The sequence below is a fragment of the Sturnus vulgaris genome, chromosome 3, assembly GCF_052056855.1.
Source record: "Sturnus vulgaris isolate bStuVul1 chromosome 3, bStuVul1.hap1, whole genome shotgun sequence".
Classification (NCBI taxonomy): Eukaryota; Metazoa; Chordata; class Aves; order Passeriformes; family Sturnidae; genus Sturnus; species Sturnus vulgaris.
The window spans coordinates 21947903-21970226 of record NC_142245.1 but is presented as its reverse complement, the minus strand read 5'-3'; the positions used below and the strand labels follow the sequence as shown (position 1 = coordinate 21970226).

The window sequence follows — 22324 nt, the reverse complement described above, 5'->3', positions numbered from 1 at the left end:
GATTATATGCCATTTGAATTCACCTGCCTTCTGCAGGGTTCTAAATCCTTTCAGGCAGTAGGGGGAAAAGTTTAATTTAAGATTTTAATCTTTTTCATATATTATAGCATTTCTATAATGGATTTTGTGCTCCTGAAAACTAAAAGATTGACAGCTCAGGGTATTATAGATTTATTAATCATTGCTTAAATGGGTAGGGTGAGTGCTGCTAAGCACTGCCACAACACTTGCAGTCCCAGTCTTGAAGGCAAAATACTTTTTCTAGGTGACTTTATTTTTAATGCCAATTGACCCTTGCTAAGCAAGGATAGAACATCTTAAATAATTAGGAAGAGGAGATATTAAAAACTCCTATGAATTCATTGATAAAGCACATATGGCTGTTATTCAATACAGAAATATCTGAAGTTTCTAAAAAAACTGACGTAATTTTAACTGAAAAAACCCAGTATCTCCAAACTAGAAAACACCTTATTGGAGATGAACTAAACTAGACAAAACCCTGTTCATTATAAGGCTCTCCTTGTCCCAAAAATACAGTATATAATTTTTAGAACATCACTAAAGTGAGTCAATAACTTAAACTATGATCTATACTGATGAAACATTGCATAGTTTATCATATAAAAATAGATTGTAATTCAATTATTCCTTGTTCACCCAGCTTTATAGCAGGTGAAGGCCAACTGATCATGTTCAGGGGAAGAGTAACTAGAGTAAAAATACTTCTGGGCCTTTGCTGATCCCCCATACTGCAAGTAACATATCCACATTACACTAAGGTGCTCAGGCAAGTAAAATTTACTCAAACAGGTGAAAGCTAGCACAGAATCTCTGTCATACAACCTAAAAGATTTTCAGGTTTCCCTGGGGATAATTCAGGTTAGTATGAACAGAAGAGAAACTTAAAATTTTTGGGGGTTTTTTTCATTAATGTTTGCACTCTGTAATAGTTCACAACACCAAAACATGCAGGGTTTTGCTCAGCTAAACCTCACAATACCCATGTCAAGTATCTAGGTCAATATTATTAACATAATATGTCTCTAGGACACAACAGCTTTAGACACTGGTTATTTAAATCAGAAACACTAAAACCAAATATGAAGAATAAAAATATCAGAATGATTCAGCTGCCTACCTGGATATACTAATTTTTCAATCCTTTCATTTTGCTACAAAGTAGTACATAGAAATTCATTTTTACCTGGCACATCCCAAGCTAGAAATATAGAATATGCATCAATTACTGTGACATTATATGGGACATGAATTTTCTCTGGTGTTCCTACTGGTGTTTGTATAACATATTTATCACTAGTGTTGCTGCCGCCCCAAGTGCTGGCTTCCAGCTGGTAAACATATCTGCACAAACACAAAAAGATCAGTAGACACTGCAGTTAGAAGCTTTAGGCATATCAGTAACAGAACATTTCCATTTTCACCAATTTAAAGTGAACACAATGAGTATTACAAATACTGCATTAGTGAAGATTTTCACGTTTCAGTTTTCTTAGTGTGAGAAAAGTAACTTAGAATAATAATTATCATAGAACCTTAGATACCAGCTAAAATGCTAATACTAAATACTAATACTAAAATTCAAATTTGCTTAATAAGAAAGAGAGGTATTGACCTCAAAAAGTGTCAAAACTAATTTCAGAATATCTTTTATAAAAATATATATCAGTAGTCCCTTTTGAGCTTGTATGTTCAATATGCACTGGAACATTATATACCACGTGCTGTGCTGTTTTTCATATAAAACCTGAAATTTTTCAGAGTATATTCCATGATGGAAAAATACCTACCATTGAGCTACCAGCAAACCATGCAAGGAAAAAAAAAAAAAAAAGCTTTTTTTTTTTAATCAGAATGACCAATCTATCCTCAAAAAACAAAGAAAAATTAGAAGTCCTTTGATTAAGGTCTTTCTGATATTTGAAAGACTCCTAAAAGTGCTTTACCACTTTTCAGTAAAAAGTAATATTGTAAGAGAGTTTTCTTCTGCTCACAGTAAGTTATATTTTGTACCTTTGACTAACAAGTACCTATGTCTTTTTACCTGTTACCAGGGCTCTTTAACATGCCTTACCTACTGTTAGGCTGCAGGTTAACATCTGTGAAATTCAGGTCTGTGCTGCCACCCAGGAAAATCTGCTCTCCATCACGGAATAATCGATAATGAGTAATGAGTCCATTGGGTTCCTTTGGTTCGCTCCAGTACATTTCCACTTCTGTTGAGCTGACTATGATATGATGAGGTTTTGGCCATACCCCTATTAAAATCAAAATGACACTATTTTAATTTTATGACAGAAATTCAAAGGTGTTTTTTTTCTTTTCCCATACTCGTGCTGCTGTTTTCAGCAACGTAATGAAAACATGAAACATTGTCAGGGAGGATGATAGAATTTAATATATTTTCTGTATTTATCCTATAAAAAATGCAACCAGTTAGACAAGGTAAAGATTAATGGAGAAAGAGGCCAAAGGCTGCAGCCTTTATATGCCCAGTAGTCTCTGCATATTCATTTGTGCTTTAAAAAATATTCATCTTCTAATTCTAACTTCATTAAAGAAGCTAATGAACTTAGAGATTAACTTGGGGAAATTTCCACAAAAAAAAAAAAAAAGGTAGAAATGCAGCGCCAGGCAGTAAAGAAAATGTGGTAAGACACAAAAACTCCAAGAGAAACAGATTCTCTTGTGTAAATTTCTACATGATAGCTTGATGGATGACAGTGGAGTTGTGCATCTTGTTAATCAGTCAGGAAATACAAGCCCGTATGACCATCTCTTTGCAGTTCTAGAAGAATGACTTTCTCCCTTACCATGAGGAGCAGCTTGTAAAGTTTGACCTGAAAGTGGTTGGCTGGAAGCACACCCAGCAGATGTGCATGCAATAAGCACAAAGCTGTAATTAGTGTATGGCTGCAGACCTAGAAAGAGCAAACAGAGGTTAAGTTGAGATGTTGACATCAATCATTCCAAGAATTATATCTCTGCATTAAAGTTACTGGACTTAAAGTTAACTTCTAGCATTTTTTGGCAAACATAAAGTATGAACTATTCTTATATTACACCTGAACAATACTGAAATGGTGAATTCTCACTAATTTAGACATATATCCTCTACTGATTTAAACAGCCCAACAAAACAATTCAGACTGAATGTCCGTCTTTGCTGCCATGGATCTATGGAGATACCTCATATATCTAAATCAGCTTTGAATCAAAAAACTTAGATGACACTTGCAATACTGAAAAACACCTGAAAGTGCAATTGCTTAGAGTTTTGGACTTGAAAAGTCAAATAGTCTGCAATGTCTTCAAAATTTATTGCAAACACATTTGCAATAATAATAAAATACTCACTTGTACATGAAACATTGCAAACAAGTATAAGGATACTCCTGCCACCTTCCCAATTTCTGAGGTTTTTTTATTTTCCCTCTGTTTTTTCCCCTATTTGATACAAGATTTTACAATAAATGCTACAAAGCAGTTAGAAGCTGAACTGACAAGCAAGCCCGCATTACAAGATATCAATTTTAGTTACCTGTAATTTTTAATATTTTTTTCAGCTCAAACCTTCTATGCTGGACATCCTTGAATTAGATAAAAACAAGAATATATTGCTTTGCCTTTTTCTTGGAAATTTTCAAACATCCCTGTGCTGCATGTCGATGACTTCAGATTTGGCATCAAATTGCCTGTGGCTTAAGAATTTGACTTTAGAGATCCTCATAAAATTGCACTCATAATTTGGCTAAGGTACTGAGCTTTTAGAATAGCCAATTCTGTGCACCCATTAAAGGCTTCTTGTAGTTCAGTTGTTAAAGATGCAGACCACTGTGAGATCACCTTAGAGCTCAGCTTGTACTGCTGATGAGCCTTCCTCCCACAGCACCCTCCAGCCCACAACACAGCACCTTTGCTAAACTACTCTTTTGGTTATCTATCAAAATTGATCTTTAAGATATCACCAGGCACAAACCCTGAACACCCCTTTCTCACCTTTTCAAGGACCCCTTTGTTAACACCTCATAATACATTAAATAAAGGTTTCTGTTCCTGAATGTAAAGGATACAAAAAGTACAAGAAGCAAATTATACACAAAATCTCTTTGAAAATATTAAAATCGCAAAACTAAACACTCAAAAACTAGGAAATCCCAGTGCCAGGACATTGTACAATACAAACTGATCCCCTTTTGTTCATAGGCTTTGTGGCACAGTCCTTTCTAAAAGTACCTCCAACATGTGGTCTCTGGCCTCTGACCTGATTAATTGTAATTTGAGACTTTTTCTTGTTGCATCCACCCTTAGAGTGTTCAGGTGCTTTACTAACACCAACCTGCTGAGCATTCCAAATGTCTTAAAACAGTACCAAAATAAAAAATCCATCCCCCCCAACCAACCCCATAAAAAACCCACATAAATTCAAAAAAATACAAGAGAACCATTTTTCTCAGAATCAGGATACCGACTCAAAGAGACTGAGAGAACCAAAAATCTCCTTGGAGCTGCCAGGAAGCCATTTGGGATGCCTGGGACCTGGCTGTCAGGCTACCTGGTGCTAGGCAAAACTTTATCTATCTGAGCACAACTGGTGCCTTCAGCTGCAGCTCTGAAAGCTCAGGAAATTCAGGTCTCAGGCAAGGTAATGAAAATGAAGAAGATGTGGTTGTGACAAACTGAAAGATTGGGATGTGCCTTCCTCTGTACCACAGACTGAACAACTATTCCAGCCCCCTCTGGGCTGGCACTGTCCCAGCTGTGTTCCTCTCTGTGCTCCATGTTCCAATGTTCCTGCCTCCTTGAAAGGGAATGGAGCTCTGGGCAGAAGCAGAATTAGGCCCATCTACACTGATAACACTTTTTGTTGTGTTTTTTTTTTTTCCTAGGTTTTTTTTGGTTGGTTGGTTGGTTTGGTTGGGTTTTTTTGTTAGAGTCAGGATTAAAAGTACAAGAGAAGGAATTTTGTGTTTGGATTTAGTTGTTTATTAATTTTAATTTATGTTACAGTGAATGCTACAGCACTTCTAGTTAACAAGCTAAAAATGAAGAAATGGTGATGTATCTTGTTTGTTACAAGGTCTTTTAAGACCTAACAGTTTAATTAAAAAATAATACTTAAATTATTTTTATTTTTGAGTTAATGACTAAACACTTGTGACTCGCAGTGCGGCATTTTTATTTAATTAAAAGTACCACCCAGACCCAAGAAGAAGAAGGTGAAGAAAGAAAGAGACTTCCACTTTAAAACTCTTTTTTGTCTTACTACTGTATTTTAAAACCCTAAATTCCAAATTTTCTGCTATGTGACATTACATACTTTTATTCAAATTGCACACTAGTGATCCTAGTTCTATCACTCAGTTTTGGAAGCTTTCTCCAAGGCCTCAGGTCAAAAGCAGTGTTCTTTTGGGGGTCAGTACCTGACAGCACAGAAAGTTCCAAAATCCCTGTTTCCAGGGTTCCAACACACTGAGACTCCCAGAAGGAATTAATCCACTAAACACAGCCAAAGCTGAGGCAGCAGTTCTCCACATAGGAGCTTCATTTTATTCCTCCCTGGAAGAGGCACAGATTGTGGACTGAACAAGGCAGTAACCCTATGAACAAATGACTGCACTGCTATGTAATGTAGATTGTTTGTGTGGAAGAGGCTGAATTAGGATTATACAGGTCAATTCTTAGGTATTGTACAGGTCAATTTTTAAGCATGCGGCTTTGTGGTTTTAACAGCATACTTTTGACGTAGCTCCTGTGTCTAAATGGAATTATTTCAAGAACAATGCAATTCTGTGGCAACAAAAAAGCCTGTGAAAGATCTTTGTTTATAAACAAATCCTTGCTTACACCTTGTACCAAGATATTTTAATTAAAATACATTACAAACAAATAGAGTGAAAGAAGAAGCAGCAATTACGTAGGAAGGTAAAATACTGAATGGAAGACATGCAGGCTGCTTAAGAAATTGAACAAGTTGTGAAGGAGAGAAAATAAAGAGATGACTCAGAGGGACAGCCCTTGCTGTAACCTAATCATGAACTGGAAGAGAAGAAACATCATCTGAACACTGTGTATAAAAGTAAGGAGGGAAAAAATGACAGTTGCAGACTAGAGAGAGGCAAAGGCATGGAGGAAAGCCAAGTATTTAACATTTCAGGATAGAAAAGATTACTGTGGCAACAAATTACTTGAATTCCCCTAAAGGGAGTCATGTTCACTTTTAAAGGAAACATGCATAATAAAGCAATACTCATTTACAACTACACTTAAAAGAGGAAAATGAGCATTAAAAAAAGAGCACATGGTTTCACTAAATTTATTGGTGAAATTCTGATACCTGAAATTCTAGCCATATATGGAGCAGTCACAGCAGATTTTTTATCTAGATTATTAAAGATGTGCATTAGATGCCTTGTCTTATGCATGCTTTGGAAAGCTCTGTGCAAATCTATGTATGTGATTGACAATAAAAATAACAAGTAAGATAATCTTGAAATATAAGCAGCATTTTCCTTTTCTAATGTCTCTACTTGATCGTTCACTAGAGGATATTTCTCCCCTCCTCTTCTTTTTTGGTTTATTATTATTTTTTGTCAACTTAAGCATTCTATTATGTTCTTGCAGCATTTGTCATTTGCCAAAAGGCTGTGGAACAGTGGGGGTTTTTTTTAAGAATGCATTGTTCTATTAGCTAAATCAATTCCTTGTGATACTGTTTGTCTCCATTTGTGGGGATGGCTCCAGCAAGGTCAGTAATTAGCTCCCAGGATAACGCTCCCGGGCCCCGCCGTGGGAATTTTACTCGGGAGGATGTCAGATTGCTGACCACAGCCTCACACAACCCCTCCCACCCCCAAGAGTTTCCTGCAGATAAATATTATTAATGATTCAGTGCTGCATATGGAGATAGACTTGACCAGTGACAACACTTTGGTATCTCTTCAGATTTCATCGCCCTGAAATGGAGAATATGTTCAGATGGAAGAATTTCAAACTATTCAGTCATAAAGTATTCATACTGTTGTTTCTTTTACTAAAATAAATATTAATTATCTTCCTTGGTTTTGACCTAAAAATGATTGATCCTACAAATTGTTGATAAAGCCTCTTACTTGGGATATTAACTTAAGTGTATTAAAAGAGGGGAGTTGAGAAGAAACCTTTTCTATAAACCCATCTGCTGCTGCTGAAGAGGGCACTCTTGGCTTTCTTTTACAATTCCCCTAATTATTTTCCTCAGTCTTACCCTCTGCCTGGCCCCACTGCAAAGCATTAGCAGGCCCATTTGTAAAGTAGTAGTAACACAAAGTGAAACAATGCCATAACTGTCATCCAAATTGTTCTGTACAGGGTACTGGAAGTGTTCAGTAATAAATGATATAAAAAGGTCTTTTATTGACAAGCTGCCATGTGCTGTTTGCATTAGAGAATATGAGAAGATGATGGCTGCTGCCCCTGGGTCCCAGTGGCATTCAACTCAGTGAGATAGCAGAAAATGCTTCAGTTTGCTTAAAGCATTGATAACACCTCTAAATAATTAACTGAGGACTTCCTGTCTTCAATTACTTAATGCTTTTTTTAACATCTTGAGAGGATTATAAGCAATTTATGGATTTCACATGATGAGCACATTCACTGCTATTCCCACAAAGCATTTGTGGGATCATGTTTCCAAAGCTTTGATGTAATTAAAAATAAGCAGCAAGACAATGGTGCCGTGGCAAGGTGCTCGCCTTCACGTCTGCCATTTGTGAGACCCGAGATTCAAAGTCTCCACAAATACTAATGCTACAGCTTCATTAATGTTCAACTGTTGCTCAGGGAAAAGCAGGCAGTTTTGGAGAGGGAAATAACAAAGAAAAAGAAAAAACAGGGATAATGGGAAAATCAAAACATACAACCACAGGGAATAAGACAAACAGTTCAAACATTCGAGATTATGTATGAAGTGAATTTGATTCTTTTATCATATTCTTTTAATTTAGAGAGCAATAATTACCCACATTGCTAAATCACTTTCATGAGTTCCACATTATTACCCAAGGAAGCTCCTGAAGAAAACAGCAAAAGATTTGATTATGACTGTCAGGAGGAATGATCACTTATTTCATTCCTGGCTTAACATGGCCGCACTGGACAGTGGCTTAACAGAACAGGCAAACAAAAGAAAAAAAGATCCTTGTTTCTCAGGAATTAATTTCATTTCCTCTCACTTCCAACTGGTAAGTATTGTTGGCATTAAAATGGAGATATAACTGCCTTGGAGGAGCATGAGAAATATTTTTGTATGGGTTCGATAAATCACTCCTTGTTGCAATGTTCCTTCTTTGCAGTGTAAACTTACAGCAGCAATTCTGAAACATGTACCACCAACTCTGGCTAATATCTCATGTCCAGAAGCACTGAATATGGAGATAGGAGTAATACACTGTTGATGAATTTCACACTTGAGCATGATATTGTCAAAGAGGAACAGCAATCTTGCTCTTCTGTGAGTGACTACAGCAGAGACAAACTCTTTTGAAGCATTAAGGGATCCACCCTGACTCAGAACTCACACTTTGAGAGGTATTTGAGAGTGCCATCTATGCTCTAGAGGATTTATGTGCCCTAAGTCAAATTCTGCTCTTTGGCTGGCTGTCATATTGTGTGTACAACATATGAATCTTGAAATTTCCTACTTGTGGGGCAAAAAAACTAGGGAAAAATTAATGCATTTGTGAGATATAAAAATTCAATGAGTAACCTGAGGTCAAAGAGTGAAAAAAAGATATCCCATACTGCTTATGTTCTTGCTCTGTGTTCAACAGAAGCACTTCCAAAAGGAATTTTGCCTCAGTGTAACATTCAAAAATAACTAAAAATTGAATATGTGGAAATAAGACATTTGAGGTCTGAGCCAAGTTTTCCCCAAAATCCCTGGAATAAAGGTTCTTTCATCAAGTATATAGAAAATGGCTATAAGCAACATATAATATTATAAGCAGAATTTGGGATCTTTCCTGTTTTATCTTCCTTTACTTTTTATTATTTATCTCAGACATAAAGTACTGGATCCTTCTCGATCCTACACTGCTACACATTCACAACTGCATTACTGCACATCAGTGATGTTAAAAGAGAGAGTTGAATCTGTATGAAGGGATGGCTGGCCCACACAGAATATCTAAGTCCTTAAGCACACTACAAAGCATGCATCTTCAATCGAGCTGGATAGATTTATTTTTAAATTTTGAAATTAAATCTATTAATATTTTAACAAACAGCAGCTAGAAATGGAAGAGATTGGAAAAAAAATAAATTTAAGATATGTAAAGTCATGATAAAGCATTCCAAACTGTGCACAGTGCTGGGGATTTCAAAGTTATTGACAAGTGGCATTTTTAATATATTAATACTGTCTTATATCTTAAGGACAGGACATTAGCCTGTCAAAGAGCTCTGCCTCCTTACCTGACACTGTGTGCTGCATTCTGCCTGCAGTATCAATGAATATAAGTCCTCTCCCCATCTGACTGATCTGGTACTCTCTGATGATTCCATTTGGTTTCCTGGGTGCAGCCCAGCTTAAATGTAGTGCTGTGGAGTTGAGAGCACTGACTTCTGGTGGCTGAACACTCTCGGGGACTCCTTGGACAGTGACTGCAACTACCTGAAGACATATGAATTAAACAGCAATTTAATGTAATAGTACACTGGATACCATGATCAATGAGAATGTCACTTTTGTTTTAAAATGTTGTTTGGGCTGGCATATCATTACCAAGGGGCTGGAGATGTAGTTACTTTTTTCCTCCTTTTTCACAATGAAATCTGACCTTGAATACATTACATAAGTCTGTGTCTACAATTTATCACAACAGGTTCACCACGTTTTAGCTGCAGTGCATGGCACAGGGTGAAACAACAAAAACTGTATTGCTTGAAAACTCTTGATAACTCTCTTCCATATGGTTTGTCAGTGTCTCTGCATTTTAACTGCCTGATTTCATATATTTTAAGCACCAGTAAACATGGGGCTAAGCCTCCATATATCCCATGCAATCTGAACTCTATTGTAGTTATCTGCAACTCCATACTTCCGTAAGGAATGTAAAGATTTTGAAAGATAGGATAAGTTTTCACTTGTTAAGTTCTTTCTACAAAAAAAAAAAGGAAAAAGGTAATTTTCTGTTGACACAACTCCACCATCAGCTACAGAAGAGACATTTCCAAATTACATGGGTTTAATAAGTGAGTCAGACCGTTTTCTCTTTGAGAATCACTTTTCTTTTTCTGTTATTACCACCATAAAGTATTTCTATTATGCTGTAAATATAAAATGTGCCCTCTATAATATATTGTCTTAGTGCATTTGGTAGAATCAGTCCCCACTTGCAGACTTCAGTGTTTGCAACAGTAAACTCCTTAATTATAGGCAAGTGACATAAGCAGGATTTATTATCAGGTCAGTGATTGCAGCAACCGAGCCTACATAGTTTCCAGACCACAGCCCTGTGTGCAGAGGGCTATCCACCTATATTCATCCCTCTGCATTAGTGTTTTTCATTTGAGACTTCTGGCTGAGATTTGCATGAATAAGAAAAACATTTAAACACCTGCAAATAAAAAAAAGTTCAATCCCACAAGTGTAATAATTACAAAACATAGTCATTACTCCTCACCTCTGCCCCACAGACCTTACCCTTGTAGTTCTAGAAATTCATTTTCAAAGAGGCAAGAATAATATTGTGAAAAAGAGGTCACTTAAGAAATTATTTTTGCAAATGATGAATAAGGCAGGTACTTTGCAGAATAAAAACCAGAGCTGGTTAAATAGTAATGTTGGTGAAAGGCACCCATGATTCAAAGTGATACAAAAGGAAATGAAATTATGAGAAAGGGAGACAAGAGATCCTGTTTGCTTAAAACTGAAGCTGAGGCAGGTTGCACACAAAGGGACAGTAAAGCCTGAAGCAGGTGCAGATATAGAAAGCCAGCAAAGAGCAATATAGGGAAAAGAGGCTTTTCCACTGGAGTGGAAGAGTAAGGAGTCTGTGGAACAAATTGATAGACTATAACTAAAGCAGATAATCTAAGAAATAGCAAGGAAGAAGAGGCTATAGACCTCCTAGTGGGAAGCAAAAATTTAATTTCCAGGTTTAGAGAAGGCGCATTTAAATATTCTTTACTCTATTCTGCCATGTGCAGCTTTCTCTTTAACAAATATCAGTTCCTACAGTGCAATTTCAGCTTTGCCAAGCCTGAGATGCCGCTTTCTTCCTCCGTTTGCTTGTATCAACCTGGGGTTCCAAATATTCACCTGTCTGTAGCTGAATCCAAATCAGATTATTGATGTTTTTTCCACTTACTCAAATCAGCGTGTCTTCAAATTACACCTTTCCAAAAGCATTCCAATGTTGCCACGCTGCCTGATAATCCATGAAGCCCACTTTACTAACCTTGCTGCTGTCTGTGCAACCAGCAACAGTGCAGGCTCTCAGCTGGTAGGAATACTCCTGGTATGGCTGCACACCACTGGTGTCTGTGAAGCTCCTTTCTGTTCCTCTGAAATGCTCAATTCCATTTCGGAGGATGATGTAGTGAATGATAACACCTATTGCAGAAAGAATGTTTTCCCTTTTGTTAGCTGAGGGATCCTGTGTGATGGGATAATAATCTACTCTGCATACAGAAAACATTCAGTGGAATATCTACCTGACCACGGTACCAGATAATCATTCTGATTAAATGCTATATGTCAATTACCAGCTACGTCTGCATCAGCATCTGAGTAGATCCCAGTTTTTAGTGAGAAGTCTTCCAAGTTTCCTCACAGTTTGAAAATAATAAGCCAGATTTCCTGAAATAAACACAAGTACCACCAGCCCTACCCCTGAATCCCCAAACATTTTTTAGGAAAATTGTCATTTTCTGATCATATTTGCACACTTATAATTACAACTGTTCTCAGTATGTGCTCTTAGTATGTGCTTTGTAAAGGCATACTAAATTGTCTTCTGTGAAGAAGACTCTTCTCTTAGTTGCAATGAAAATTATACCAACCTAGAACAAAATCTGGCAGAGTTAAGGAATATGTATACTTCAGTGACAGGGGTTAATTAAAATACATTTTGTGATTTTGGAACAGTCATTGGAATGATAGAAAAAAATAATTTAAAATAATCTATCAATACCATTTGGTTGAAGTGGTTCCTCCCAGTTCAGAAGTATCATGTCTTCACGATTATCTACTTTGGCCCATTTTGGTTCACTTACACCCTGTGGCACGTCTTGCTTAGTGACAGCTCTGCTAATTTCACTGAAACCTCTTCCATAGCTATTCCAAGCAGCCACCCTGTACTCATATGTGACAAAAGGTTCAAGGTTCACATCTAGAAAAAGAAAATTACATATGGATCATCTCAGTTTTATCAAAATATAAAATAACTTTTTTCCCCCCGGCTTTACAGATAGAAATGGACGTTATTCTTTAGACAGGACCATTACTTTCATCAACTTTATTGAAAGCAGGTTTACACATTAGGTACTCATTGAATTTTGCTCATTGTAGATCCCTGAAGTTTCTGCCCTGATTCACAGATTACTTCTTAAAAGAATTCTGCCTCACTACAGTTCATAGAACCCTAGAATGACCTGGGTTGGAAGCAACTTTAAAGACCATCTAGTTCCACCCCCTCTGCCAAAGGCAGAGACATCTTCCACCAGACTAGGTTGCTCCAAATCCATCCAGCCTGGCTTTGAGCAATTCCAGAGATGAGACAACAACTTCTCCAGGCAACCTGTTCCAGTGCCTCATCACCCTCATAGTAAAGAATTTCTTCTTAATATATCATCTAAACCTGCCCTCTTTTAGTTCAAAGTCATTCATCCTTGTCCTGTCACTACTTGCCCTTGTTAAAAGTCCCTTCCCAACTCTCTTGCAGACTCCCTTTATGCACTGGAAAGTTCTCTAAGGTCCCCCTGAAACCTTCTCTTCTCCAGGCTGAACAACTCCAGCTGTCTCAGCCTGTCTGCACAGGAGAGCTGCTCCACTCTCTGAGCATCTCCATGGCCTCCTCTGGACTCTCTCTAGAAGATCCACGTCCATCTCCACATTGCCTCACATTTAATTAGGGTATCTGATAGCATTCAGGCCATCTTTTTCTCCAGAGCAAATCAACTCTACTAGCAAATCAAGAGTCTGCTCTGCCACTTTTCCTTACCTGTAAATGAATACTGTGTTGGACCTCCTGTGTAGACAGTCTCCTCTTCTGCTGGACACACACCTGCTTCTACCTCTGTTTCTGTAGCACTCTGTGAACCTTTTATCCACGCACAGATATTCTCCTTAGGATCAAAGTCACACTTTCCACAATGTGCTGTTTTCTCCATAGATAAAGGGCAAAGGACATTAGCCTTGCATTCTTCTTTTACCTAAGGAATACACAGGCAAATTTAAATATATTTCCCACATTTTCCTTTCTCTATAAATGCTTCCATTAGTATTTCTCTATATTTATACAATACAAAAACCACTCCACCACCTTGAGTACAGATATTTCTAGCATATGGGAGACCCTTTCAGCCTTTGGCCTATCTACTGTCTTTGACAATTAATGCTTCTATAATCCTTTCTGAAAGAAACAGATTTTTTTTAAGGGTCCTTGGATGAAAGCATTACAAATTTTAATTACTGGAAGCACAAATGGCTGGATTTGTTGAAAACAGAAGAGTCTAGAATCAATGACAACAGGATTTTATCCAAGAATTTGAACATTCTGTTCCTGCAAAGGCCAATATCCTGTGGCAAATCAGTAGCAAATTCCCAGCCCCTCACACAGCTTGCCAAGTACACAAGAGGGCTCTGTGCAAGTCCTTGGCAGCTTTTAAGGCTGAGAACTCTATCCATGGGCTATATAAATCATGTCTTCTGCCACATCACTCCTAAACAGAAGCTTTGCTGCAATAAGAGGACTTCTGCAAACATAAAGATATAAGATTTAACCCATAAAGTACAATTCACAGAAATATACATTGAACATCTACAACTTTCCATTAAAATGCATGAAATAATATTTTTGCCAAACCATAAGCTACAGAGCAGTAATTCTCTTAAAATATAGGTTGCTGCAGAAAGAAATGCACTGCCATATTTGCAACAACTATTTTTGCCCATCAGGTCATAAACTTCAGAAGGAAAACCAAACAGATTATATCTAATGCTTCCTTAATTCACCTATTGAAATTAGGTTCTTAGCTGATTAGGAACTTCAGCTAATTTAATTTCCCAAATTTGGCACTTCCACAAAAATTACATTGTGATAGATATCCATATAGGATGCAGGATACAGATGGATTGGATTCCCATGTAAAGTAGCTGCAGAATGTGTCAGACTATCAGCCCTTTTGCTCTTAGTAAATCTATACATATCAGAGAGCCAGCACTGCTATCTCTTTTCCACTGTGGGTAAGTGAAATACAAAGCACTTCCTTTGTTTATACTTTATACCTAAGGCAGGGATCTGGTGTGTTATCTACCAGAATTCATTAACCTGTTCTCAGCCACTTTTTGCCTTGCATGAGCTACTAATACAATGCATTGAGGAGCTGCAGCTGACTCATCACAACGCCTGGATTTTCTCTAGGAGAAAATTATTCAGTCTGAAAATGAAATTACATGAAAACCTTGACATGAAAAGGTGAAGATATAAGAAATATTTCTGTATTAACTTAGCAGATGAACAACAAGGATATAGGAACACCTGCATATGGCAGGATGGGGTCTGTTTTACTTTACTTTTATGTTTGGTAAATTCCACAATAGCTCTCTAATTTCCATATTGTAGAATTCACTATAGCCAATGTTCTTTGTTCTCCCTCACTTTCTCTCTCTCTCTTACCATAAATAGAAATACAATTTTATAAAAATAATATACATATATACAATTACATATATATATAAAATAACAATTGTGAACATTTTTACAGCTTATGTATAACACCAAGATGCTAACTCTTGAAGATCTCTGTTGAATTCAACTCCAAGATGCTAATTCTTGAAGATTTCTGTTGAATTCAACTTGGAGTTGCAAGGCAAAATTGTCTCATGCTGATGCCTAAAGTCACAGGGCACTCTTGGAAAAGACCAAAATAGCCTTCATAGTGTTTAGTTTACTCTCACATTAAAATAGAATGAGAATAAACTATATAATTCATTAGGTATGAAAGGACCTATCCTAGTGGTGCTGAAATTTATGCCAAAATGGCCACTGGTTTTCCGTAGGATCAGGATTAAGTTCAGCAAGAAAATGTCAATTTCTTTATTTTTATTTTTGGGGGTTTTTGTGGGTTTTTTTAGGAGGTTGGGGAATCATGTCCGACTGCCTGCCCAAATTGAAATGTTATAGCATTTTTATACTTCAGAACTGGCCAGTCCAATTTAAATTTCCACTTAATGAACATCATCAGAAACAGTGGCCACTGAATGGAAGCTGGCTATACATGTCAGTCTTGTTAGTATGCCAGCTTTTAGCCACTCTACTAATCTGAAGTGCTGGGCAACACTTCACAGAGGCAGCTAATCATTATTAATTCCTTTAGAATTCATTGCAATAACATCAATCATGGCGAACTCATTCGGTATTAATATGGATGTAATGTGAAAATGAATAATGCACACAAGAGTTTTTATATTCCTATTTTAGAAAAATAGTTATGAACAGTGTATTTCTCTTTCCATCATCAAATCAGAGCCACTGAGAGATTTTCTATCAATTACCTTCATCATCATTCCAGCTGAAATCTTGTCAGAGCAAACATATTTCAAAGGATTATATCCAACTCCATTACAGCATTCTTCGCTCTTTGGAATAAGTTCAGTCTCACAGCATTTTACTGGCACTTGGTCATTCTTTCTAACATGTGCTAGGGACTCACCACTGGAACCTGAGCAGCATATGGTATCTGACTTATTCACGTACTCCTGCCCACAACAGAACATCCCTGAAAGGAGCAAACAAGCAAAAAAAAAAAAATCTGAATATGACTTTTAAGTAAACAAATACATAGATAAGAAAGGAGAAATCTCACAATTCAATATATCTTGGCATAAACCCACCAGCAGCTGGAATTATGCAGATTTAGCTGAAGTAAGATTAAATTCAAACGTGAGGTGACTGAAGTAAGCATCCTGACTTCCAGACCCACTGAAAACAATCAAGAATTAGAGACAGGGTCCCCTACAATCAATGTTCATCACTCCTGAACTTTTTAAAGAACTTTGCTATGGAATACCACACCAATGTACAGGCCACAGCAGGCTGGAGATGGATTGTTGATGAAAATTTCCTGTAGAACGTAAAAACTGAGAAAGCTTTCCATGTACTTTCTATTCAGGTCTCCTTCATACCCCCCCTTCATATGGCCAATCTTCCAACAGTGCATCTTAGCATTCCAGAATTTACCACATATTTTATATTTTGAAGTGGGGGTTCACATTAGGTACCTAGAATGGAATGGGTCACTTGCAAAATAACCACAGTGTAGCTTCAGTCATCTAATACACAGAATTACCATTCAAGATGTTGATATCTATATATAATTTGCATTTCTGTAGTGGAATTGATAAGCTGCCAAAATTAATTCCACTGTCTTTTTTCTGGTTTTAATAATTTCATTTTAAAAATAAAAGCTCATCCTAACAACTGCAATTTTCCACACATTCAAATGAAATACCAGTGTTGAACCCAACACCATGTAAAGAAAGGGGTAAGTTTTAACTCAGAAACAAACACTACAAACTCTATAACTGGCAATGAAATAAATGTTATTGCTAATTGAACTAGAAAGATATCACACAAAAACCAGGGCTGTGATATACTGTTACCTCTACAAAGTAGTTTGTGTTTAATGTAATTTCTGTCATGTGTTGGCATTTAAAACCCATGCAAGAGTGGTCACTTTTTTCACTGCCATTTATTGCAGCAAATCTCTCTTAGAAGTCATACATAATGAAAATTAATCTATAAAGGTATGATCCTGCTAAAGCATTCAGAACATTTCATTCCAACCATTGGAATGGCAAAAAATTGTGATGGTTCTTGCATACTTTACCTTTTTTTCAGGGCTGGTTCTAATAACAGCAATCAAACTGTGATCACCAGCTCTTTAAGAGGTAAAATATTTCCTCTAGTTCACACCCTTTTTCCAAATTGTCCTAGGATTCTACCAATTTTAAAGAGAGAATTAATGCAGAAAATGACTCAATTCGATACTAATAAGCAACTCAGACAGCCCCAAGGGACTTCTGACAGGCAAACTAAAATTTTGATAATGAACTGTTTTTCTATTGAAACAAACAAAGCTGTATTCTTTCACTGTGAACCTCATCTTTGTTTAACTGAATTAAATTTTTCAGCCAAGATTTCACTCACATAACAAGAAGTGACTCCCTTTCTAGTTTCTTTGGTAAACCATTACTTCTTTAATTATTATCAACCTTGTTCCAGTGTGATAAATTGCTAATTACTTAATACCCTAATCAGCGTTCATTCTTTGCACAGATAAACTGTGACAGCGCCATTAATTTAAATAGTAATTTCACTTAATGGCCAGAACGGCACACCAGATTTTTATGCAGCATTTTCTGAAGACTGCATCCATCACTGCAATATTCTGACATAAAGATGTCTGACGTGCACTAACTCACTTAGGGAGAGCAGATGTTGCAGAGCAGAGTTTGGTAGTAATTCCCAGAGTGCATCACTTCAGCATGAATGAGCTGCAAAGGCAGAGGTAGACAATCTTCTGAAACTGCATTGCATAGCCTCTGACCTTTCCTTAATTTATCACATGTAGCACTTGACTCCTGAACCTTGACACCTCAAATATACAATTTTAAATATGCTCCAAGAAAAACAAAATAGGACCATGTAATATTGATGGATTGATTTGCCTTCTAAAAATTGCTTTATTCAATTGCTTAAGGATCCAGAAATTCCTATAAACCCTTGCTGAATACAGCAAAATATCAAAATGTAAACTATTTGTTTGTAACTCACTTGGAATGTGTGTGTCATATTTTATATATTTATGTTTCATAGGCACATAATGCATTACAGCAAAAAGAAAATCCATGGGCTGGAAAAGACACTTCCTGCTAACACTGATTTCTGTCAACAATTATTTCATGTTCATCTCCAGCAACTGAAAAAATTTATAAACCTAGCTGAGTGATGAATTACTAATTCAGTAAATCTGCAAAACCAATGCTTTCAAAAGGGGAAAATATGAGTATTAAAAGGCTTAGCCTTTGGAGCCAGAATAGAGGATCAACAAAATACAGAGCCAGTGTACATTGCAAACTACTCCAAAAATCCTTGGCTTACATGCGGGTATTGCAACTATTACAGATCAGGAACCACAACAGTACAAAGCATCATCTTTCATGAGTCTGGGATTAAAAGAAAAAAAAAAAAAAAAAAAAAAAAGAGAGAAAAAAGAGAGAGAAAATCCAAGAGTGGTTTTAGCTGACATTATCCTTTATAGCCAGAAACAGAGAACTTTGGATAATCACACTGCAGCAGTGGGGCTCAGGATGTGCATGTACACTACTGCCAGCCTTTGCCAGTAGATGTCTCTATGGTCACCCCACTAAATAAGGCCAACAAGGGGCGAAAAAGGAAACCTAAGAAAAGAGAAATTAATACGTAAAGGAAAAAAAAGTAATGTGGGATGGATGAAAATATCTTTTTGCAGGGCGGACTCTCTGAGAAATATATGCAATGGCAAATTAAAATGTTCTATGATTCAAGCTCTTAAACCAACATTCAGTGCAAACCCGGATCTAGATTCAGCAAAGGACACTGATTTTGAACTGGTCATGCAACAAATTGAGACTGTGTACAATGCTTGCACTTTTAGTCATCTAGTTTTTCTCATACACTTTTTTTGGAAGGACTTAAGGCTCTCAAACAAAAGCTTTAAATTGTCACTAGACTTTTAGCTATGCAATTCATTGCCAAGTGCAGAACAGTGCTTCAGAAGCAATTCAGCTTTTGCATAAAACCACCCTGGTTACCTCTTCTCTTTCCAGACAATGAGATCAGCCTTCCAATTACCATATTATTGCAAAATTCTACTTATCCGTTTGCCAATGATAAATAAATTATGTTTTTATGTAAGAGCATTTTTTCCATTAGAATAATTACAATAATTAGGATAGGAAGCAGGTAGATTTTTGTGCCTGGCTTGTGCATTTTTGCAATGTATTTAAGCAAGGCTGAATTACTCCAAGAAATTAAGCAAAAACCAATTGAGCATGATCTATATGATATGATAAGAAACCACAATCTATTCTACGCTTAATGCAAAAGAATACGATCTCTTTTCAACTGTGGTGCTAATTCATCTTTCAAACCTGTAATTGTGTTCAGCTGTGTGCTGGCTCACAGCATAAAGTCCTCACAGAAAACCTGTGAGCGATGAAAAAAGCCAATGTTTTCCTTTTTAATAGCCAAAAAAATGTCATCCCGACCCATTCTTGAGAAAAATAGTGTAAATGATGGAACGCTATAGGCTAAACACATTTTTAAAAGAGGGATATAAAGGTTTTTTAAATATATGTATTTAAGGAAAAAAAATACTGTTAAGAATACATATATACTGAAATGAAGAACATAACTTTCATCCCAAGATACCTGTATTACACTCCTACACAACTCATCTGCCCAGAGAGAGCAGTAAAAACATAAACGCTACCCCAGCAGTTCTGTTCCAACAGCATCTGTTAATTCACTCCATTTATAAAATACATATTGACAAAGACAACTGAACTGGGACCAGAGAGATTTGATTTGGTGTGAGAAAGTCAATTCAATGTGATTTTGTTAAAGGGCTCCTGCAGGCAAATAAAAGAGTTTAAGTAATAAAGTACATAAAGAGATGTTTTATGAGCCAGCCCCGTCTTGTAGCAGCCGCACAATGCGTGGCTGTGCAAGAGGGCTTTGCTCAAAGCTGGTATTGAGAGCATGGATGCTGTAGATCAAGCACAATTAGGGATCACAGTGAGAGGGAGCTCAAATCATGCAAGCAGTGCTGCTCACAGGTCACACCATGAGTTGCCAGTGGAAGGGAGGGATAGCATGGAAACCACAGAAACCATGGCAATACTCATCTGATTCGCTCATCCTGACAGTCAGCACTCAATGAAGGTGCTCCTAATACCAGAGCCACTGAAGGATCCAGGGAATACAAAAATTAGCTGAAGACAGCTTATTTTTTGGGGAAAGGAGAAGTTGAGCCTTCAGATCCTTAGCTGTACAACTAGAGGCTCGAACTGGCACACACCATCACTCAGCTTTGTACACCAAGCATAGCTGGGTACTAAACCTTCATTATTTCTGTGTTTTGAAATCAGGCTCCCTTTTCACACCACAATAGTTTCTGAAGTCTTTTTGTCAGGCTGAGAAAAGCCTAAGGTTGATGTGATATAATTTGTCTATTAACTGTGGAAAGACACATGAAAATAGCTGAATAGGTTTTGTAATAATACCTCCAACATCTGTCCTCAGACAGTTGCAGAGTTTTATAAGGTAGTAGGGGTTAAGATTGTACCTCTGAATGATGGAGTAATTTCCTATCATTTCCAAGAAATAAACGGGATACACCAGATGAACCAGTGAGTAGTGCTGGGGATAAATTTTTGTTAATTTTAACCTACAGCAGGTTTGGCCCCATGTGAGGGATGAACACAAGAGAGTGACATAGACCACCAAGCAGACACCATTGCAATCTTCAGTTTCCAGGTGACCAACTCCACATTTCCAGAGCAAATGGAAAATCCCTGTACTGAGATGCATGGCGGCACAAGGTGGTCAATCTAACCTCACTGAAGGGACAAGTCCTGTCTCCTGACTTGCCTAAGGAAAGATCATCCACTCCTTTTGAATTGTCTGGTTTCTCCAGCCCCTGCAGCTTTTGCACAAAGAAGGTTACTGAAAGCTCAGCATTTTGCAGTATAGCAAAATAGGTGACTAAAGTGAAACAACATTTTTAGAAATTGGCACACACACTTTAAACCTGAGTGTGTCACTTCTGAACGGCTGGTGTCACAAGAGATTTAGAAAGATTAAGACCTTTTTTCTTGAGGACTTATCACTTACCTGGGAGAGGTCTGTATGCAGTCCCTTCCTTTTCATCACCACAACAGACAGAGTCCATGCTTACGACCCTTCCACCACAGCACTGCTGATTGAAACTGTCATGCAGGGATCCACCACAGCAGATTTGATTGCCCGATGTGGAGTAAGGCATTCCCTGGCAGCAGGAATCACCAATTCCAACTGAAACTCTGTTTTCCTCTTCACTAGGGCAGCATATTTCTCCTGTCAATATAAGAATACAAGTAAAGATTTTATCCATTTATCTCTCTGGAAATTCATGAGAGGCTCTCATCAGATAGCAACAAGTCTGGATTCACACAGCTTCATGCATAGAACTTTCCATGTGAAAGCACTTGGTGCTTTAGAATGCTATAGAAGTATTATATTCATTTGTAATAGTGATTAAAGAAATGTGTGTTCATTAATTCAGGTCAGGACTCTGTAAGATATCAAAAGACAAGCATGACAGATGAGAAGAGCAATGAAAATAATGTCTGTGCATATGACAATTATACAGCTAAAAACCTTTTGCAATTGCAGCTACACAGTAAAGAGAGAACATTCTTGCTGTGTTTAACCACCAGGCTACTTGGCAAAAAAATTTGTCTCCTTCAAAATCATTCCAAACTTGTCTTGATGAGTTAATTCACAATGCTTAAAGCACTTTTCATGTTTGCGTGTCACTCAGGACTTCATCTCACAGAGAATTTAAGGATTAAACTCACTTTAAAAATTAAATACCACCATCACAATTGGTGGACTTGGCGGCCAGTTAAACGAAATCATCAGCTTTTGCAGGAAAAGACCTTAGGATAAGACTGCCAGACTGTAATGGTGGGGTGAACCAGAAGAAGCTGTGGGCTATGAACAAAGCACATACTGCTATAAAGGATACAAAAATGTTGATAAATGGTAATAATTTTCATTCACTAGTGTCTTGCACTAGAGCTGATCCAATGTTCTAATATTTTTATATTCTTTTTCAGTGTTGCAATGTTTTCTGTGGTTTAAATGTCATTTGGAAGGAGGAGTGGTTTTGTTTTGATATTGAAGATGGGTAGTAGAGTTGATTAAAGTATTAAAACTCATCTTTCTCATTTAAAGCAATATTTCAAGTTCTTTTCTTACGAAAGGTTGGGAATTAGAGACAGAGATCTCCA

General features: G+C 37.1%; 1 protein-coding gene across 8 annotated transcripts in view; it reads right to left on the bottom strand.

The window, feature by feature from the left end:
• Positions 1-22324, bottom strand: part of USH2A (usherin) — a 368811-nt gene that overhangs the window by 65167 nt on the left and 281320 nt on the right. For all 8 annotated transcript variants that reach the window (XR_015802194.1, XM_088161172.1, XM_088161173.1 and 5 more), the window contains exons 50-58: positions 21165-21386; positions 15782-16005; positions 13227-13437; positions 12198-12395; positions 11463-11617; positions 9475-9673; positions 2835-2942; positions 2096-2279; positions 1208-1365 (exon numbers count right to left, since the gene is read on the bottom strand). Coding sequence is in view for 7 of the 8 variants with exons in the window: in XM_088161172.1 (XP_088017298.1) it covers positions 1208-1365; positions 2096-2279; positions 2835-2942; positions 9475-9673; positions 11463-11617; positions 12198-12395; positions 13227-13437; positions 15782-16005; positions 21165-21386 (1659 nt within the window). In the remaining variant the exon portion in view is untranslated. The remainder of the gene's footprint in view (positions 1-1207; positions 1366-2095; positions 2280-2834; positions 2943-9474; positions 9674-11462; positions 11618-12197; positions 12396-13226; positions 13438-15781; positions 16006-21164; positions 21387-22324) is intronic.